The 20,834-nt window shown below is 43.6% G+C and overlaps 1 protein-coding gene across 1 annotated transcript in view; it reads right to left on the bottom strand.

Annotated features, from left to right (window-relative positions):
• LOC117365670 (cytochrome P450 2C8-like) overlaps positions 1–20,543 on the bottom strand; it is a 60,250-nt gene extending 39,707 nt beyond the window's left edge. The window contains 4 exon segments of the mRNA XM_033956316.1: positions 684–844; positions 3,642–3,791; positions 8,102–8,264; positions 20,091–20,543. Coding sequence (XP_033812207.1) covers positions 684–844; positions 3,642–3,791; positions 8,102–8,264; positions 20,091–20,273 — 657 coding nt within the window. The 5' untranslated portion in view covers positions 20,274–20,543.
• Between the last annotated feature and the right edge of the window lie 291 nt (positions 20,544–20,834).

Below are 20,834 nucleotides of genomic sequence, written 5' to 3'. Positions count from 1 at the left end.
AAAATTTTGTGATATTTTTGCAAATTTTAAATTAATAAATATATACAATATTTCTAACTTTGTAATTTGAGTACATTGCTCTGATATTGTAGTATTTTTCTGTGGTATATACTCTTTAGGGATTCCTTTTTTTTATCTTTGAGATTTACTTTTGAATCCCATTGTTTATTGGTTGCAGCTCTGCTTTATTTTTTGTTTAATTCTTATGTTCAAACATAAAATAAACAGATGTTGGTATAAATGATAAAACACAAAATTTAACTCATATTTAAATCATAATAAAATCTACTCCAAAACATATGTACAAGATAAGATTATCAATATATAAAATACCATAAATCAAAATTACAAAGTTAACATTCAAAGGATAATAGATAGAGGTTAAAGAGAGACCCTTATCCAATTATTTTGATAGCCCTTGACGCAGCCCTTGCATAGACAAAACATGACCAATGTTGGGTTGTTTATGATCTATCTTAATGAATAAAGCTTTGGAAAGAGAAGTATTGTTTGATCTGCTATTATTCTTGCCATTTTGAAGTCTTTGCCAGGCAATTTTATACAGGAATTATAGGTGCATACATTGCATTTATCAGATACTGTAAGTACAATATATGCATCTATGTGCCTTCCCTTCCTTGGCAAACTGATGTAAAATTACCTTCTACATGGATTGTACCAACCTGTGCCCATTTTGAGTTCAAAAGGTGAAAGTTCTCAGTGAACAATTCCATTAGGGTTAGGAATTTCTGGTCCTCATAGTCGAACCGCTTCCCAAAGATCACAGAGCAGATGACATTGGAGACAGCCCGACTGAAGAATAAGGCAGGGTCAAAGGGCACTTCTGGATTATTGGAGTAGAAGGAGTAGAGGTATATAGAGAAATAAAAAGTTGCTATAACATATTTATGTACGATTTAGCTCACATCTTTTCAGTAGTTGCTCAAGATGAGTTACATTCAGGTATTTCTCTGTACCTGGAGGGCTTACAATCTAACTTTGTACCTGAGACAATGGAGGGTTAACCAAATTGCCCAAGATCACAAGGCATGGCAGTGGTATTTGAATCAAGCTTCCCTGGTTATTTACCTGATACTGTACCTACTAGGCTACCTTTCCATATAAAGACCAGTTGGCCCAACTAGTCTTCCAGTTTCTATGTCTTGTGTGCAAATATATAGCAACAGTACCAATTCAATGCTTCATTTTTAAGGCTCCACTTAATTAGAGTGGGGACATGGACTGTGAATAGAACATTCCCACAGATAATGTTTACACCCAGTTATGTACAATTCAGGGCTAGTGTTAAGATCTCTCAAAGAACATTACTCTCAAAGAACCCTAGCTGAGTGTACCATTAGATTGCTGCCAGCAGCTATTTTAAGGAGCCAGACACCATGGACAAAATCATTTGGACATCATGTCTGCCCCTCGGCCCCACTGGACCACCAGGACATCTAAGTAGACTTAGGGAGGGCCTTTTAGAGTGGGTCTGGTCAGCTTTCTGATCATAGGGGGTGGACCAAGGGAAGGGGATAGGATGGGGTTCTTCTTCTGTCAAAAAGACAGGTCGTCCAAGTATCGATAATCGAATATGGTTTTAGATGTATCTAAAACCAGCTTAGGCCTTTTAACTGCCTCTGTGCGTCCAGAGAGAAAAGGGTCATTTTTGGAGGAGTGGGTAGGGCAGTAGGTGGGCGGGATGTGAGCTGACCTAGAGACTTACCCCCTTTTCTATGAAACCATGCTAGCGTTTATTAGTGCAGAGAGCCGCACTGAATGGCCCGCACTGCGTTCCTATGAGCGTTGGGAGCAGCACAGGCCATTCAGCATGGCTCTCTGTGCTAAAAAACGCTAGCGCGGTTTCATAGAAGAGGGGGTTAGTCATCCGGCAGCCATAATTGAAAGTTTTACAGGTTGCCTGGATGGAATTTAAACGTTTTGAGTTAGACCAAGTCAAAACAGGTATAATTTCTGGATTGTGCCATTGAGTTGATCACGGCTGCTGCGATCAGCATAGTGCCCCAGGCAACCTGTCCCCCCACCCCTCGTAACAATCGTGGCAGGAGGAACGCCCAGTGCCGGAACCTGTCGCGACCACCCCAAATAATTGCCAGCAGGAGGGATGCCCAGTGCCTTTTGCCTGGCACCCCTGATCCCCCCCCCCCCGAATGATCATGGCAGGAGGGATGGCCAGTCCCTTCTGTTTGACACCCCCTAACCCCCAAGGTAGCCCACCCAGACCCCCCAAGGCCACACCCACCAGACCCTACCACCCAAACCCCCCACCCCAACCAGAATCCCCCATTCCCATCAGGACCCCCCTAACTCCACCCAGATCTGCCTAACCTGTTTAAGATGGCTGGCCGGACGGCTCCATGCTGCGTCCGTTCAGCAGGCCCACCTTCACTGCTCACCAGGCCTGCCCCTTCCCGGTGCATCTTGGGATATACTGGGGAGGGGCTAAGGCCATGATTGGCCCAGGCACTTAAGGCACCCCTGTAGGAGGGGCCTTATGCACCTGGGCCAACCAAAATCTTAGGCCTATCTGCCAGTGCATTCTGGGATGCACTGGGAGTGGTCTAAGATTCCGATAGGCCAGATCCCCTAGGCCCCTCCTATGGAGGGTGGCCTAAGGGATCTGACCAATCGGAATCTTAGGCCATGCTCAATGCATCCTAGAATGCACTGGGAAGGAGGCCTAAGACTCTGGTTGGCTCAGGTGCCTAAGGCCCTTCCTATGAGAATGCACTGGGAAGAGGAAGGCCTGCCATTTTGGAAAAGGCGGTCCTGCCAGCCAGGAGGAGTGGGCATCCCTCTTGCCGGTCATCTAAAGGTATGGAAGGGTGTTCAGGAGGTGTCAGGGGGATCTTGGGGTGTGAAGGAGGTCTGGGAGTGTTGGGAAAGTCGGGTGAGTGTCTAGGTGGGTTGAGGAGTGTTGGGGAATGTCAGGGGTGGGTGTTGGGGACTGTCAGGGGTTTGGGAGTCGATGGGGCTGGAAACAGGGGGGGTTCAGAAATGGCATCAGGAAGGATTGGGCATCCTTCCTGCTGCGGACAGTGTTGGGTGGGGGTTTGGGGGTGGCAGCGTGAGGAATTGGCCGTTCCTCCTGCCTATCAAGTTCATGGGGTGGAGAGGGGGGTTTGAGGGTTTCTTTCTGCAGCCACTCAGCTGATCGCAGCAGGCGGATTCCCTTGCCGCGATCAGCTGATGGGAAGACATCAGGTGTGATTCTCTAACTGGCGCCTGTGACATGGGTGCCGATTACAGAATTGGGCAGGTTACGCGGAGCTAGGCTTCTGTTCGTTAGGACGGACACGATTCTGTGTAGGATGCCTGTGTGCAATTCTGAAAAGCCACTTAGGCGGCTGCTGAAACCAGGTGTCCTATACTGAATCAGGCCCTAAATAAATAAAATGGCTGTTTTAAAGTCTACCCTTTCTGAAGTACTTTCAGAAAGTTTAAGTTATAGGGCTTATGACAAGTCACAAATGAAATGAATTCCAGCTTCTCCAAATCTTCTGACAGCTTTGAAGTAAAGTTTCTGCTTCTCCCTAGCACTCATGGGACTCTTAAGCTCACCTCAATACTTGAACTAAGTTTTCTCCATAATACGAGTTAAGAAAAATTATTCCACCAACCCTTTGTTTTCTTAAATTCTTCCACTAAGCACTGGGCCTCCTCCTGGATCCGCTCTTCAATGCTTCTTTTCCCCATCCCAAAGTTCCTCAGGGTTGTGATGGAGAATCGCCGGAGCTGCTTCCAGCGTTCCCCACTGCTTAATCCGACTCCTGTTGAGTGTTTGGGAAAGATATGGAAGTCATTAGCAGCAGAGATCGATAATATTGTGGAAGACAAAAAAGCACCTTCAAAACTTAGTGGCAGTAGAGTGGGAGATTTCATTTCAAGGTTTCAAAGTTTATTAAAAATGTGATTACTTGCCTATTAACATTCTAGGCGATAGACAATATAATTAAATTGAGGGGATCAAAATTAAAATAAATACGAGAACCAAAACACAAAACAAGACCTACTGACAAACAGAAGACAAGAGGATAGAGGGTGAAATACAATAATTTTAGAAAATAAGACATCTAAGGATAACACAAAAGGGTAGGGAAAAGTTAGTTGACAGCTGCCTTTTCATAGATTGTAAGAGAGTCCTGGATTATAGATTAAAAGCATCTTTGTAGAAGAAGCTTTTTAATGCTTCTTTAAATTTATCTGTATTTGGTTCTTCCCTTAGATAGGAGGGCAGGGAGTTCCAGATTTGGGGTGCTGTAATGGCAAATGATGTGGTACGTCGCACATGAAAAGTTTTGAGGGAGGGAACAAAGCAGATTTTGAGAAGAAGACCTAAGAATTCTGGCTGGAGTGTGCGGAATCAATAGCTTATTGATAAAAGCTGGAAGTCTGGTTTTAAGCGTTTTAAAAGTGAGAAGTGCGATTTTGAAATTGATGCGATGTGGAATGGGAAGCCAGTGTGCTAATATCCTTGCAGTGTTTCATAAGCACTTTCCACAGCTATGTAGGAGAGATGGGCTCTATTTACAAGCCTGGCTTGGGAATGCTGACGAGGTACTGCTCTCAACCCTGAAAGTTAATTCAGGGCTGGACCAGGGTTTGCTGTCTTGCAAAAGCTGACTAGAGGTTTAAAGGGGAGTTAGGATAAAGGAATCCCATTCATTGCACGACAAAGATACCTAGACAGGTTAAAGAGAAAGCTGCAGCCTGTGGCCTCCTGGCTCAGAAGTCACGATGCAATGCTTGGCTACACAGGGAGGATAAAAATAGGTACAATCCGATTGTGAATGCCTCCTCAATATATTTCTCCTAGTACTCTTCGCTATGACCAGTCTGGTCTCTAGAATAAGCTCTGTTATTGTCTACTGTAACCTATTTGTTGTCTTGACTAGTCTGTGTTCAAACGATTGTGAATGTCTACTTGGAACCCGTTCTGAGCTTCTGGGAGAACGGGATAGAAATCGAAATAAATAAATAACAACTAAAAACAAAAAAAGAAGGCAGTGCTTAACTGATTAATAAGGGAGAAATGACCACAGAAGTCGACGGACGGACCTTTTTGAGCGCGGATTTTTAGAAGCTTGCCACAGATGCTAAAAAAAAGTTTTGAGCACCAAAAGAATTCTCCTGGTGAAACTCAATAGGTGGAACAGAGGCTCCCATTGTTTTCAGAAGCTTGCCATGGATGCTAAAGGTGAGTTTTACTTAACTGCATTTTGTCATGTAATATTTAACTTTTACCAACCAAAATGATACTGATTCTTGTATCCTGTAAATGTCGACTAGGAATCATTACGGCTTACATAATATTAGAAATGATACAGAGGTATCTCCTCTGCTTGCAACCTTGGAGTCATCTTCGATTCTGACCTCTCATTTTCTACTTATATTCAACATGCTGCTTCTATTTCAATATCACCAAAATTCGGCCCTTCCTCTCTGAGCACACTACCCGGACCCTTGTCCAAGCTCTTATAACCTCACGCTTAGATTACTGCAATCTACTCCTAACTGGTATCCCTCAGTGTCACCTCTCCCCCATGCAATCTATGCAAACCTCTGCTGCGCGACTCATCTTTTACCAACCTCGCTACGCTCATGTTACCCCTCTCCTTAAGTCACTTCACTGGCTCCCTATCTGCCATCACATACAGTTCAAGATCTTATTGCTGACCTACAAGTGTGTTCATTCTGCTGCCCCTCAATATCTCTTCTCGCTTCTCTCTCCTTATACACCTCCCAGAGGACTCCGTTCCTCAGATAAGTCACTCTTAACGTTACCCTTCTCCTCCACTGCCAATTCCAGACTTTGTTCCTTTCACCTAGCTGCTCCCTATGCTTGGAATAAATTACCCGAGTTTGTCCGTCAAGCCCCTTCCCTTCTCTTGTTTAAAAGCAGACTGAAAATCCACCTTTTTGATATAGCTTTCAATCATTAACTCTACTTCTCTGCCCTCCAATCCAACCAGCTGATTAACCGTTCCTCTTAACTGTATCCATGGCATCTTGTTTGTCTGTCTTGCCTGTTTAGATTGTAAGCTCTTTGAGCAGGGACTGTTTTCTTACTCTTTGTGACTCTGTACAGCTCTGCATGCATCTAGTAGCACTATAGAAATAATAGTAGTAATATGTTGTAACAGATCAGTGCAGTGAAGAGAATAGATGTGTTTTCAGTGCCTTCCTGAATTGGAAGTGTGTGGTGAATTGTTGTAAGCTGCTTGGGAGTTCGTTCCAGGCTTTGGGTCCTTGGAATTCAAACGTGGTCTCGAAGAGAGATTTTCTCCAGACCTGCCCTTTTATATATTTTGAGAACAAAAAGAATTCCCTTAATGAGGCCTGATGAGTGAAATGGAGGCCTCTGTCAAAATTGGGAATTTTTTGGGCCTATGAATGAAACTGGAGTCAAATAGGGCAGTTATTACAGGTAGTCGCTAAAGTATCAAAGGTCTGATTCTGTAAATGGGGCCTAAATCGGCCAGCACCTAGAAAAATGGCACCAGTCGCATGTCAACCATGCTTAGGCCCCGTTTACAGAATAGTGGCTAGTGGTGTCTATGTAAAAACTTAGGCGCCTGAAATGTAAGCCAGGGTTTTAAGGGCCGACATTTCAGGCATTCTAGGTTTTTGGAGAATCACGCTTAGCGGCACTTAAGTCACGCTTTACCCATAGAAATTCTCACTTAGACATTAGGTGCCGCTAAGTGCCTATCGTCTAATTAACCTCCCCTTTTTACAAAATCATGCTAGCGTTTTTTATTGCTGGTTGTAATGGTAACAGCTCCGATGCTCGTAGAATTCCTATGAGCATCGGAGTTGTTACCACCACGGCCAGCACAAAAAAACCCTACTGCGTAAAGGGGGGGGGGGTACATTTTTTTCCTATTTTTGAGGCTGTTAAGGGTATTTTGCCAATGAATCCCCCCCTTTTTTATCAAGGAATATTAGGGGTTTTTATCGCAGACCACTGCAGTAAAAGCTCCGAAGCTCATAGAATTATGGGAAGAACTATGCTAAATCGATTCAAGAGAAAACTAAAAACGTTCCTCTTTAAAGTTGAGTTCAACCTTTAACTCACTAATCTTATGAAACATTACTCTTGTCTTTGCTTTGGTTATCAGATTGGATCCCCCGCCCATTTTGTATTTCCCCTAGATGGCTCTCTTTCCTATTGGAAATGTATTTCCTCCCTCCAAACCCATTGTTACAGTAAGTCCTGTACGTTATAATGCACATTTCCCCTATTTGTCTGTTTTTATTATGTATAAACCGCTTAGAAGAATGACAGGCAGTACATCAAATTTTTATTAAATTTGAAACTTGAATTCCTGTGAGCGTTGGACTTCTGAGGACTTTTCCCCTTGATAATCAGTTAAGAATAGACGTTGTTTTGATTTTGGTTGTTGTTGACTCTCTAGTTAGGTCCAAGGTGGTCCAGGGGCAGAGCCTGGATGGAGCTGGGAGTTAGTGGCAATTTTCAATCTGCTAACAAAGTAACTACCTGGATAAAGTTAGGCCAGCCATTACACACAGGACCTCCTCATATTTTCAGACAACATACATGCTGTCCTAACTTTCTCCAGTTATTTATTCGGGTACCTGTCTAAATATTGCATAGCTAGTGACAGCTGCTGAATATCTGGATATTCAGTTTTGGTATTTGGACTGAACAGCCAGATATAGAAAGTACTGTGGGGGCCAGCATTAAAAAATACCGACCACCCTGGGTTCAATATTGCCTCCTTTACTTCTCCTGGTTAACATCTGTAGTGTTATCATATGAGTCCAGAAAAAGATGGATTGAGACATCCAGGTTTTACTGCCATTGAAAACAGCTGAAGTTAAACTCTGATATCTCAATCCATCCTCCTCTTTCTGGAGCCATATGGTAGCCCTATCATATGGGGAAAATACAAATTTCCTTTTAAGGGGACAAAAGCTTGGGACAGGTTCTAAGAAAACTGTTAAGGTAACTTCATTTTCTTCCTCTGGATGTGAGGCTCCAGTGGAAGGGAGACAACAGCAATAGAAAGTACAAAGCGCCTGTTGTCTGAGTGGGAATCACAGTCTTAGTGCTCACCATAGTCTTTCATTAACGCTTGAAACATGGGAAATGATCCTCTGCCAGAGAATGTGTCCCCTTCATTGAGGAGAGCTTCCTTCAGAGCCTCTAGTCCAGAAAATACCACCACCTTGCGAGATCCTAGAAAAAGTGTGCTCACGGGGCCGTACGTGTCACCCAACTGCACAAGGAGAAAGAGAAACATTAGACAGGCTAATCCTTCATGAAAACAGGTCACAAAGGGAATTGGGAGAACCCTGTTCTTCTTCTCACTAACCCAAATGAGTCTGTGGACTTATCAGCATCTCTCTGTGCTGGCTGAAACCACAATGAGCGTGCTGCAATCCTCGGCTATTGTAAGCCTGACAGTACACTAAACTCTTCCTAATATACAGTCCTAGCAGGGCTGACACAGCAGGGAAGCACCTCATCACTTGATGACATTCAGCTGTAGCACGGCCAAAGATGCACAGACCCCACTCTTAGCCCCCTATTGAAGCCAGTCTGAAACTGCATAGTCCACGCTTTCCTTTCTCCTGGGCATTGGCATAGTTGAATGTGCACATGTTGGTGATGAACCTAGCAATTAATACAGCATAGTCTGAGATCCAGAGAAGTTGGGGTTCAAATCGCACGTTCAAGTTTATTACAATTTGTTAACCCGCTTATCCTATTTCTAAGTGGCGTTCATAACTTTAAAGTCAGGGTTATACATTATATGTGACAGAGACAGACGTACATTTAGAGACAATGGGTTAGGGGGGAGAACTACAATAATGACTAGGACAGAGAGACATCTAGGGCTAGTATATTGGGAGGGGGATCTCATCTGTAAAAAGATATATATTTGCTGAAAAGCTGTTGGGTATGACTTGCCTCTTTGTGGATGATACCAAAATCTGCAATAGAGTAGACACACCGGATGGTGTCAATAACATGAAGAAAGACCTGGCGAAGCTTGAAGAATGGTCTGAAATTTGGCAGCTAAAATTTAATGCTAAGAAATGCAAGGTCATGCATTTGGACTGCAAAAACTCAATGGAATGGTACAGTTTAGGGGGTGAAGAACTTAAGTGCACGACAGAAGAACAGGACTTGGGTGTGATTGTATGTGATGATCTTAAGGTGGCTAAGCAGGTTGAAAAGGTGATGGCAAAAGCTAGAAGGATGCTAGGTTGCATAGGGAGAGGTATGGCTAGTAGGAAAAAGGAGGTATTGATGCCCCTGTATAAGACTTTGGTGAGACCTCATTTAGAATATTGTGTACAATTCTGGAGACCGCACTTCAAAAAGATATAAAAAGGATGGAGTCGATCCAGAGGAAGGCTACTAAAATAGTGTGTGGTCTTCATCATAAGGCATATGAGGACAGACTTAAAAATCTCAATCTGTATACTTTGGAGGAAAGGCGGGAGAGGGGCGATATGATAGAGACATTTAAATGCCTACATAATGTAAATGTGCATGAGTCAAGTCTCTTTCATTTGAAAGGAAACTGCAATGAGAGGCCTTAGGATGAAGTTAAGAGGTGATAGGCTCCGGAGTAGTCTAAGGAAATACTATTTTACAGGGATACGGGTGACTACGTTTTCACCAGGTTACATCTGGCTGGGCCTCCGCGTGAGCGGATCACCGGACTTGATGGACCCAGGGTCTGTTCCAGAGATGGCAGTTCTTATGTTCTTATGAAAGGGTGGTAGATGCATGGAACAGTCTCCTGGAAGAGGTGGTGGAGACAGTGACTGTGTCTGAATTCAAGAGGTACTGGGATAGACATGTGGGATCTCTCAGAGAGAGAAAGAGATAATGGTTACTGCGGCTGGGCAGACTAGATGGGCCATTTGGCCTTTATCTGCCATCATGTTTCTATGTAAATATGTCTTTGAATAGATATGTGTTTTGAAGATTATATCAAATGCATCTTTAAATAGAAAAGTTTTAAAATTTGATTTAAAGCGGTCTAATGATGATTCTTCTCGTAAATGAGTTGGCATAGAGTTCCATAGTTGAGGAGCAGTTACTGAGAAAATCGATGTATGGGTGGTGTCGTACGTTATTTGACGCAATGAAGGTATTAAAAGCAAGTGTTGGGTTTTCGATTGAAGAGATCTTGAGGGGGCATATGGAATCAAGAATCTATCTATAAACTCAGGTGTGTGGAATGATTGAGTTTTAAATGATCAGGAGGGGTATCAAGTGTATTTTTTTTGTCTTTGTTATAAGTTTAATCGCTGTATTTTGTATGGTCTGTAAGCGTCTTGAGTTATTTTTGCGTTATTCCTTTGTATAGTGTGTTACAGTAGTCAAGCCTTGAGACAACTAGGGAATGTATTAGGATATTTAGTGAGGCTGGTTCAAGAAGGTTTGAGAGGGAACAGATCATATGTAGTCTGTGAAAATACTTTTGTACTATGGAGCTGATTTGCTGATGGTAGGTTAGGTTGCTATCAAATATGATGCCTGTCTTATGGAAGTTACAATTTGTAGTGCAGTTGATTCGAGGCAGATGGGTGTTGTCAAAGAATGACCTTCCTTGACCTTCCTTGCAGAGGAAAAACATTGTTTTAGTTTTAGCTACATTGAGAGCTGGCACGTTGTCCATGGTCACAACATTAACCAAAAAATAGAAAAGGTCAGTAAATGGCTAAATGACAACTAATTTAACCTTCCACTGCCTGAGGTCCAATCATGAATTGTAAACCTTATTGATTAGAGAGAAATGATTGCTATATCTAAATGTAATATGCATAAAGCTATTACTGTAAAGGCATGAGCTAAATCCCAAACAAACACCTGATCCAGGGCACTACTGACACCCAGAGTGTGACAGGTATAGGTTATTCAAATCAAAGTTCTAGTAACTTCTTGTGTAGCCCCACATACCCAATCAAATCAAAGGGCTAAACACTTGAATATTCCCCAATATCAATCAAAGAGGACCTTTAGATAGGTTTTCATTCAAAATATAATCCATTCATCCACCAAATTGTCATTAATGCTCTGATTATTCACGGCGCATAAACTCTTCAATATCAAATGATACTGTTATATTTCTATCACTTTCAAATATTATAATTTAACTTTGCTATTTAAATTCAATATCCAAAGCCGTACTTATCTTCACAACAAAGCATGGTACATCAGAACAGCCTCCAACAAACGCTATGTTTCACCCGTTCTGGTTGCATTAGGGAGGCATATTCCTGTGAACAATAAACTTCTACGAAGCGGCTGCTTTCAAAGGAATGGGTTGTGCCATGCAGTGGCATAGTAAAGGGGGGGGGGGGTCTGCCCTGGGTGCCGTCTAGGGGAGGGCCCAGGCAATCATCCTCCTCTCTGTCTCCTGCTCCTTCTCCACCCCCTACCACTACGCATGTGCGCGCTTCCTTTCCCCCATACCTCTGTAACGTTCCTGGCATGAGCAGCAACCCCCAAGCTGTTGTCACGCCAATGTCGGCTCTTCCTCTAATGTCACTTCCTGTACAGGAAGTGACATCAGAGGAAGAGTTAATGTTAATTGGCAACAGCAGCTTGGAGGTTGCTGCTCGTACTGGGAACGTTACAGAGGTATGGGGAAGGGAAGTGGTGAAAAAGCAGTAGGAGGTGCGGGGAAGGAGCGTGTGGAGGTGAGGGGCGGAGAAGAGGGCAAGGGAAGGGTGACACTGCCCCTGGCACCTCTCACCCTCACTACACCATCGGTGCCATGCGATGAGGGTGCCATAGGAGAGAGTTATGGTTGCTCAGAGTGTGCACATGTGACATCACCACGTTGGCAGATGCCGTCCTGATGTCTGAAGCTTTTCAAAACCCAGACATTTGGTAACCCTATTACTGACCCCCCTCCCACCTCTCTAAGAAGTGTCAGTGGATACCAGGATCTATGATAGGCAGTGGCGCACCGCCACACCCCTGCCACTTCCCTTTCCCCGAACCTCTTTAACTATCCTGGTGCGCGCAGCATCATTAACTTGCTGCCCGCATTGGCTCTCCCTCCAACGTCGCTTCCTAGGCAAGGGGGCCCAGACGTGATGTCAGAGGGAGAGCCGATGCCGACACAAGCAGCAGGTTGGAGTTGCTGCTCAAGCTGGCAAAGAGCTAGAGATACAGTGGTGGGGGGTGTGTGTGTGTGAAGGCGCATGCTCGGTGAGGAGTGGAAAGGAACGGGGGTGGAGAGAAGGATGGGTGCCTGTGCCCCCACCATGACGACACGTGAGGCGGACCATCCCCCCTTTTACTATGCCACTGATGATAGCTTCAAGGATTATGGCCATTCCTAATGGAACAACAAGCAAGTGTAAGGAATAGCCTTGTGGTCTGTGAACCATAGGACTCAGGTGTAACTCCCACTTTGACTCTTATTTCTGTACAAATATGTGAGCCCTCCTGGAACATAGAAATATCTACTGTACCTGAATTTATAAGACACCTGGAAGCATGATGGCTATTGTAGTGGGGTACTTTTAGCTATAGTAGTTTTTTATCTGTTCCTGGAGAGGCCACAATAACATATAAAGGAACATAACATAAGAATAGCCTTACTGGGTCAGACCATCCATCTAGCCCAGTAGTCCATCCTCACGGTGGCCAATTCAGGTCACTAGTACCTGGCAAAAACCAAAAGAGTAGCAACATTCCATGTTACTGATCCAGGGCAAGCAGTGGCTTTCCCCATGTCTGTCTCTTATAAATAAACTAGCTTTATAGCCCGATACATTAATGGGTGCTAGAATGTATGTGTGTATCTGTCTTTATTTTTTTCTCTCTCTGTCTCCTTAGCCGCTTTCTGTATTTCTGTCTTTCTTTGTTTTGGCTGTCCATCACCACTCCTTGCGTGCTCCCCCTGTCCATTCTCCCTTCCTTTTACCTCCCCTTATCCAGCAGCAGCCCTTCTCCCTTGTTTACCTCCTCCCTGTCCATCAGCACCTCTTCCTGCTCCCCCTGTCCAGCAGTACGCCTCCCTTCCTTTCCCCACCATAGTAACATAACATAACATAGTAACATAGTAGATGATGGCAGATAAAGACCCGAATGGTCCATCCAGTCTGCCCAACCTGATTCAATTTAAATTGTTTAATTTTTTCTTCTTAGCTATTTCTGGGCAAGAATCCAAAGCTTTACCCGGTACTGTGCTTGGGTTCCAACTGCCGAAATCTCTGTTAAGACTTACTCCAGCCCATCTATACCCTCCCAGCCATTGAAGCCCTCCCCAGCCCATCCTCCACCAAACGGCCATATACAGACACAAACCGTTCAAGTCTGCCCAGTACTGGCCTTAGTTCAATATTTAATCTTATTTTTTGATTCTAGACTCTTTGTGTTCATCCCACACTTCTTTGAACTCAGTCACAGTTTTACTCTCCATCACCTCTCTCGGGAGCGCATTCCAGGCATCCACCACCCTCTCCGTAAAGTAGAATTTCCTAACATTGTTCTTGAATCTACCACCCCTCAACCTCAAATTATGTCCTCTGGTTTTACCATTTTCCTTTCTCTGAAAAAGATTTTGTTCTACGTTAATACCCTTCAAGTATTTGAACGTCTGAATCATATCTCCCTTTCCTCTAGGGTATACATATTCAGGGCTTCCAGTCTCTCCTCATACGTCTTCTGGCGCAAGCCTCCTATCATTTTCGTCGCCCTCCTCTGGACCGCCTCAAGTCTTCTTACGTCCTTCGCCAGATACGGTCTCCAAAATTGAACACAATATTCCAAGTGGGGCCTTACCAATGACCTGTACAGGGGCATCAACACCTTCTTCCTTCTACTGACTACGCCTCTCTTTATACAGCCCAGCATCCTTCTGGCAGCAGCCACTGCCTTGTCACACTGTTTTTTCACCTTTAGATCTTCGGACACTATCACCCCAAGGTCCCTCTCCCCGTCCGTGCATATCAGCTTCTCTCCTCCCAGCATATACGGTTCCTTCCTATTATTAATCCCCAAATGCATTACTCTGCATTTCTTTGCATTGAATTTTAGTTGCCAGGCATTAGACCATTCCTCTAACTTTTGCAGATCCTCTTTCATCTTTTCCACTCCCTCTTCGGTGTCTACTCTGTTACAAATCTTGGTATCATCTGCAAAAAGGCACACTTTTCCTTCTATCCCTTCAGCAATGTCACTCACAAACATATTGAACAGGATTGGCCCCAGCACTGATCCTTGAGGGACTCCACTACTCACCTTTCCTTCCTTCGAACGACTTCCATTAACCACCACCCTTTGACGTCTGTCCGACAGCCAGTTTCTGACACAGTTCACCACTTTGAGTCCTAACTTCAGCCCTTCAAGTTTGTTCAACAGCCTCCTATGAGGAACTATATCAAAGGCTTTGCTGAAATCCAAGTAAATTACATCTAGCATATGTCCTCGATCCAACTCTCTGGTCACCCAATCAAAAAATTCAATCAGGTTCGTTTGGCACGATTTACCTTTTGTAAAGCCATGTTGCCTCGGATCCTGTAACCCATTAGATTCAAGGAAGTACACAATCCTTTCTTTCAGCAAAACTTCCATTATTTTTCCAACAACTGAAGTGAGGCTCACCGGCCTGTAGTTTCCTGCTTCATCCCTGTGACCACTTTTATGAATAGGGACCACATCCGCTCTCCTCCAATCCCCAGGAATCACTCCCGTCTCCAGAGATTTGTTGAACAAGTCTTTAATAGGACTCGCAATTAAAGCAGCTTCCATCACTCCACAAAATCATACCAACTTACCACCTCTACCTCAAAGAATAAAACAGCCCAGGAATAAATGGGTCACAGTAGGCTCAGGAAGACTGCGACATGTAACACAGAAACATCCACCTTCACTAATATTACCTCTACAGAATTCCTTCGCTCCACTAGTGCACTGCGATACTCAGGAAAACAGAAGGGAGGTGGGACTGGAACCAATGAAGGAAACTCAAGAGAACAAGAGCACCCTAAGTACAAATAAAAAAGCCAAAAACAGAAAACTATTACTGTTGGGGGATTCCATCATCAGAGGCATTAACCTTGGAACACAGGGCGAGGAGACCAAAATAGTGAAATGTCTTCCAGGATCCTCAGCTACCAGGAGTTCCAGGCAAATACTGACTATAATTAAGGAAGAAACTAAGGATTTTAACACTGATGTTGTTATCCATCTGGGAACAAATGACCTGGCCAACAACTCCACACTCGCAGCACAGAAAGCTTTTCGGGAGCTTGGTGAGGGCGTGAAACCTTTTGTAAAGACTTTAGCTTTTTCTGAAATATTGCCTGCATATGGAAAAGGAGAGCAAAGAATGAAAAACACAGAAGACTTTAATAGATGGCTCAGAGCCTGGTGTCATCAAGAAGGCTTCAGGTACATAGGAGGATGGGGAAATACATGGAAGGACAAGAAGCTATATTGCACTGATGGGCTACATATTACTACAGCAGGAAAAAGAAACCTTGCAGAGAAATTTAGACAATATTTTTCTAGGCATTTAAACTAGAAGGTGGGGGTGGTGTAAGTATGAAGGACAATTATAGAGACCACCCCCGGCAAAAGAAAAGATGTGATAGTAGTAAAGGCTGCAACATAAGCAATATCAGCAACTCATTTCTTAGTATTGCAACGGAAAGTGAAACGACACAAAAATCCATACGAAAAAGGAGATTATCGCTGAAAAATAGCTGGAAAGCGATGACCACAAATGCTCGCAGTCTAAGCAACAAAGTTCATGATCTGCAAGCCCTGATATTAGAGGCAGATCTAGATATTGTTGCTATCACAGAGACATGGTTCAGTGAATCACATGGATGGGATGCAAACATACCGGGATATAATCTTTTTAGGAAGGACAGAGATGGTCATAAAGGTGGAGGAGTAGCTCTCTATGTAAAGATCAATATCCAAGCGACCGAAATGCAAGGGACCTGGGGAGAGGAAGAAGCGATATGGATTGCTCTGAAAAGAGAAGATGGAACTTCTATCTACGTGGGTGTAGTCTACAGACCTCCGACTCAATCGCAGCAAATTGATAAGGATCTGATTGTGGATATCCAAAAGTTTGGAAGGAAAGAGGAGGTTCTGCTGTTGGGAGATTTCAACCTGCCGGATGCGGACTGGAATGTTCCGTCTGCGGAATCGGAAAGAAGTAGGGAGATTGTGGATGCCTTTCAAGAGGCTCTGCTCAGACAAATGGTGACGGAACCCACAAGGGAAAAAGCGATATTGGATCTGGTCCTCACAAATGGAGAGAGTATCTCTAATGTTCGAGTGGGTGCTCACCTGGGTAGTAGCGATCATCAAACGGTTTGGTTTGATATAACGGCTAAAGTGGAGAGCGGCCGCACGATACTTAAAGTCCTAGATTTCAAACGTATGGACTTTAATGCAATGGGAAAGTACCTGAAGAAAGAGCTGTTAGGATGGGAGGACATAAGAGAAGTGGAAAGACAGTGGTCTAAGCTGAAAGGAGCGATAAAAATGGCTACGGACCTTTATGTGAAGAAAATCAATAAAAACAAAAGAAAAAGGAAGCCGATATGGTTCTCCAACCTAGTGGCTGAGAAAATAAAGGCGAAAGAGTTGGCGTTCATGAAATATAAAAAAAACCAAGAAGAGGAGAGCAGAAAGGACTACAGGGTGAAACTGAAAGAAGCCAAGAGAGAGATACGTTTGGCGAAGGCACAGGCGGAAGAACAAATGGCTAAAAATGTAAAAAAGGGAGATAAAAATTTTTTCAGATATATTAGTGAAAGGAGGAAGATAAAAAATGGAATTGCTAGGCTAAAAGATGCTGGGAACAAATATGTGGAGAGTGATGAGGAGAAAGCAAATGTGCTAAACAAATACTTCTGTTCTGTGTTCACAGAAGAAAATCCTGGAGAAGGACCGAGATTGTCCGGCAAAGTTACACGAGAAAATGGAGTAGATTCTGCGCCGTTCACGGAGGAGGGTGTTTATGAGCAACTTGAAAAACTGAAGGTGGACAAAGCGATGGGACCAGACGGGATCCATCCCAGGATACTAAGGGAACTCAGAGAGGTTCTGGCGAGTCCTATTAAAGACTTGTTCAACAAATCTCTGGAGACGGGAGTGATTCCTGGGGATTGGAGGAGAGCGGATGTGGTCCCTATTCATAAAAGTGGTCACAGGGATGAAGCAGGAAACTACAGGCCGGTGAGCCTCACTTCAGTTGTTGGAAAAATAATGGAAGTGTTGCTGAAAGAAAGGATAGTGTATTTCCTTGAATCTAATGGGTTACAGGATCCGAGGCAACATGGCTTTACAAAAGGTAAATCGTGCCAAACGAACCTGATTGAATTTTTTGATTGGGTGACCAGAGAGCTGGATCGAGGACATATGCTAGATGTAATTTACTTGGATTTCAGCAAAGCCTTTGATACAGTTCCTCATAGGAGGCTGTTGAACAAACTTGAAGGGCTGAAGTTAGGACCCAAAGTGGTGAACTGGGTCAGAAACTGGCTGTCGGACAGACGCCAGAGGGTGGTGGTTAATGGAAGTCGCTCGAAGGAAGGAAAGGTGACTAGTGGAGTCCCTCAGGGTTCGGTGCTGGGGCCAATCCTGTTCAATATGTATGTAAGTGACATTGCTGAAGGGTTAGAAGGAAAAGTGTGCCTTTTTGCAGATGATACCAAGATTTGTAACAGAGTAGACACCGAAGAGGGAATGGAAAATATGAAAAAGGATCTGCAAAAGTTAGAGGAATGGTCTAATGCCTGGCAACTAAAATTCAATGCAAAGAAATGCAGAGTAATGCATTTGGGGATTAATAATAGGAAGGAACCGTATATGCTGGGAGGAGAGAAGCTGATATGCACGGACGGGGAGAGGGACCTTGGGGTGATAGTGTCCGAAGATCTAAAGGCGAAAAAACAGTGTGACAAGGCAGTGGCTGCTGCCAGAAGGATTCTGGGCTGTATAAAGAGAGGCGTAGTCAGTAGAAGAAAGAAGGTGTTGATGCCCCTGTACAGGTCATTGGTGAGGCCCCACTTGGAGTATTGTGTTCAGTTTTGGAGACCGTATCTGGCGAAAGACGTAAGAAGACTTGAGGCGGTCCAGAGGAGGGCGACGAAAATGATAGGAGGCTTGCACCAGAAGACGTATGAGGAGAGACTGGAAGCCCTGAATATGTATACCCTAGAGGAAAGGAGAGACAGGGGAGATATGATTCAGACGTTCAAATACTTAAAGGGTATTAACGTAGAACAAAATCTTTTCCAGAGAAAGGAAAATGGTAAAACCAGAGGACATAATTTGAGGTTGAGGGGTGGTAGACTCAGGGGCAATGTTAGGAAATTCTACTTTACGGAGAGGGTGGTGGATGCCTGGAATGCGCTCCCGAGAGAGGTGGTGGAGAGTAAAACTGTGACTGAGTTCAAAGAAGCGTGGGATGAACACAGAAGATTTAGAATCAGAAAATAATATTAAAGATTGAACTAGGCCAGTTACTGGGCAGACTTGTACGGAACTCTGTCTCAAACATTCGGTTTATACACAAAACCCCAAATTAACAGGACAAGGTGTCACTCAGGAGGGTGGTCAAAAACTACCTCCTCACTCCTTATAAGCTAAGTCAGTGGTCTCAAACTCGAACCCTTTGCAGGGCTACATTTTGGATTTGTAGGTACTTGGAGGGCCTCAGAAAAAAATAGTCAATGTCTTATTAAAGAAATGACAATTTTGCATGAGGTAAAATTCTTTATAGTTTATAAATCTTTCCTTTTGGCTAAGTCTTTTAATAATAATATTGTCATTTATAGCTAAAGAGACATATGATCAAGAAACTGTTTTTTACTTTTGTGATTATGATAAAACATACCGAGGGCCTCAAAACAGAACCTGGCGGGCCGCATGTGGCCCCCGGGCCGCATGTTTGAGACCACTGAGCTAAGTGATAGTTTTTTCTTATACCACCTTTGAAACAATAGAATTAACGCACAGTATATACTTAAAAGAAAATTCATTAAAAAAGTTTTTAATAGTATTCTTTGCACAGTGATTGGGCGGTGGGTTTGGCTATAGGAGCTTTGGCTCTTGGCCAGATTACACACTTCTGAGTGCATGAGAATTCTATCAGAGATAAACAAGTGGATTTTTTGTATTGATTTAAGAGATTCGTTTTTTCTTTTTACTTAACTCAGGAGGGTGGTCCACCCTTTTTGGATTAGAGCTTGCACGAATGAAACTACAAGACATAGAGCTAAATGCCCCCACCAGAAAAAGTTCAATCAGGGGTTTACAGTTACTTAATAGTAGATCTAGTTTCATCAAAATAAAACAATGATGGCAAGAAACCCCACAAAATACAAGCTATCTCAATAGTAGAGAAAAAAAAGCCTTCAAACCATTATATACAGTAGACTCTCTGTTAACCGGAACTCAAGCAACCAGAACTCTCAAGCAATCAGCAAAAAAAAAAAAAAAAGAAATACTGTAATACTTTAAATGAAAATAAAATCATTTTCTGGCGGAAATTTAAGTATAAACTATTCACGCCATACCCGAGTACACCCACAATTTCATTACCACATGTCCAGTAGTTTTTCTGGAACAATTTATGGTATAGCATAATATGGGGTATAGTATTAGTTAGGCCTATTTTTAATAGTAACTCTCAAGCAACCAGAAACTGCATTTATCTGGCATCTATCAATCCCAATGGGTGCTGGTTAACTGAGAGTCTATTGTATTTCAGGAGTGAACGCTTAATAGGTTCCGGTCTTCCATTCAACAATATTAGGGATCCTTTTACTAAACCGTGGTAGAGGTTTTTACCATGGGCTGGCAAGGGAAAAGCTCCGAAGCTCATTCAGTTCCTCTGCGCATTGGAGCACTTACCTTGCTGACCCGCAGTAAGAGGCTCAACCACAGTTTAGTAAAAGCCAGGGTTAGTGAATAAAGTCTTTTAACAATAATATGTCAAAACTTAGAAAGTTCACTTATCTCTGTTATTCAACAAAAGGCACATCCAAATAAAATCACTTTCTAAGTTTTGTGCTGGCGAAGTCCAGGAGCTCCTCACCTCTGTGAAAGCCTGTATCGGGGACTTCCCCACCAAGTGCAGCACATTGCCCAGGAAGGGCAGGGGGTAAGGTCCAGGAGGCAGGCGAAGACTCCGGTTTTGCAGGTTCCGTTTCCAGGCTAAGAAAAACAAGCAAGTAAAGCAGAAGGCAAGGAGCAGGGTGGCAATTTCCCTAAGCTCCATTCTTGCAGTATCTGTGGAGAAACTGCTGTGACTCAGTGTTCAGAAGCACCTCTTCACTCTAGACATATATATCCTTGCTTGTGGTTTCTGTCTGTACAATCTTCTATTTCTTTGTTGGGTTCTGAAGCTTCCTCCTGAGGATGAAATCTTGAATAATGAAGCCTTTCAAGTTTTCTGTGAAGGAACTCCAGCTAAGAATTATCTTCCAACAACTGGTCAGCCCTAAGCAACAAGAGGGAGGAGGTGGAGCCTGCAGGACTGGAAGCCTGGGTAGAGCCTCACTTTCCCTAGGCTGTGAGCTAAAGCTTAAAAGCTGCACTCACCAGAGGCGGGGTGGGGCTGTCAGGCTCAGTTCCTAGACTGGGGTTTATTATTGTAAAAGATGTTAGGAAGGACACTTCTGGGGCTATTGCATATATAAATCAGTAACATGGAGCTGAGACCCTCAATCTCCTCTGCCAGAGTAGGGTTGAGTTCTGAGGGTTGCAAGTGTCACTGGAATCCAGGCTATATCCATGGCGTATCTCATTCCTGCCAGTCAAACAGAAAAGGCAAGGGAGG

The sequence above is a fragment of the Geotrypetes seraphini genome, chromosome 8 (assembly GCF_902459505.1).
Source record: "Geotrypetes seraphini chromosome 8, aGeoSer1.1, whole genome shotgun sequence".
NCBI lineage: Eukaryota > Metazoa > Chordata > Amphibia > Gymnophiona > Dermophiidae > Geotrypetes > Geotrypetes seraphini.
Note: the sequence above shows the minus strand (reverse complement) of the source record. Positions and strands in the feature narration are given on the sequence as shown.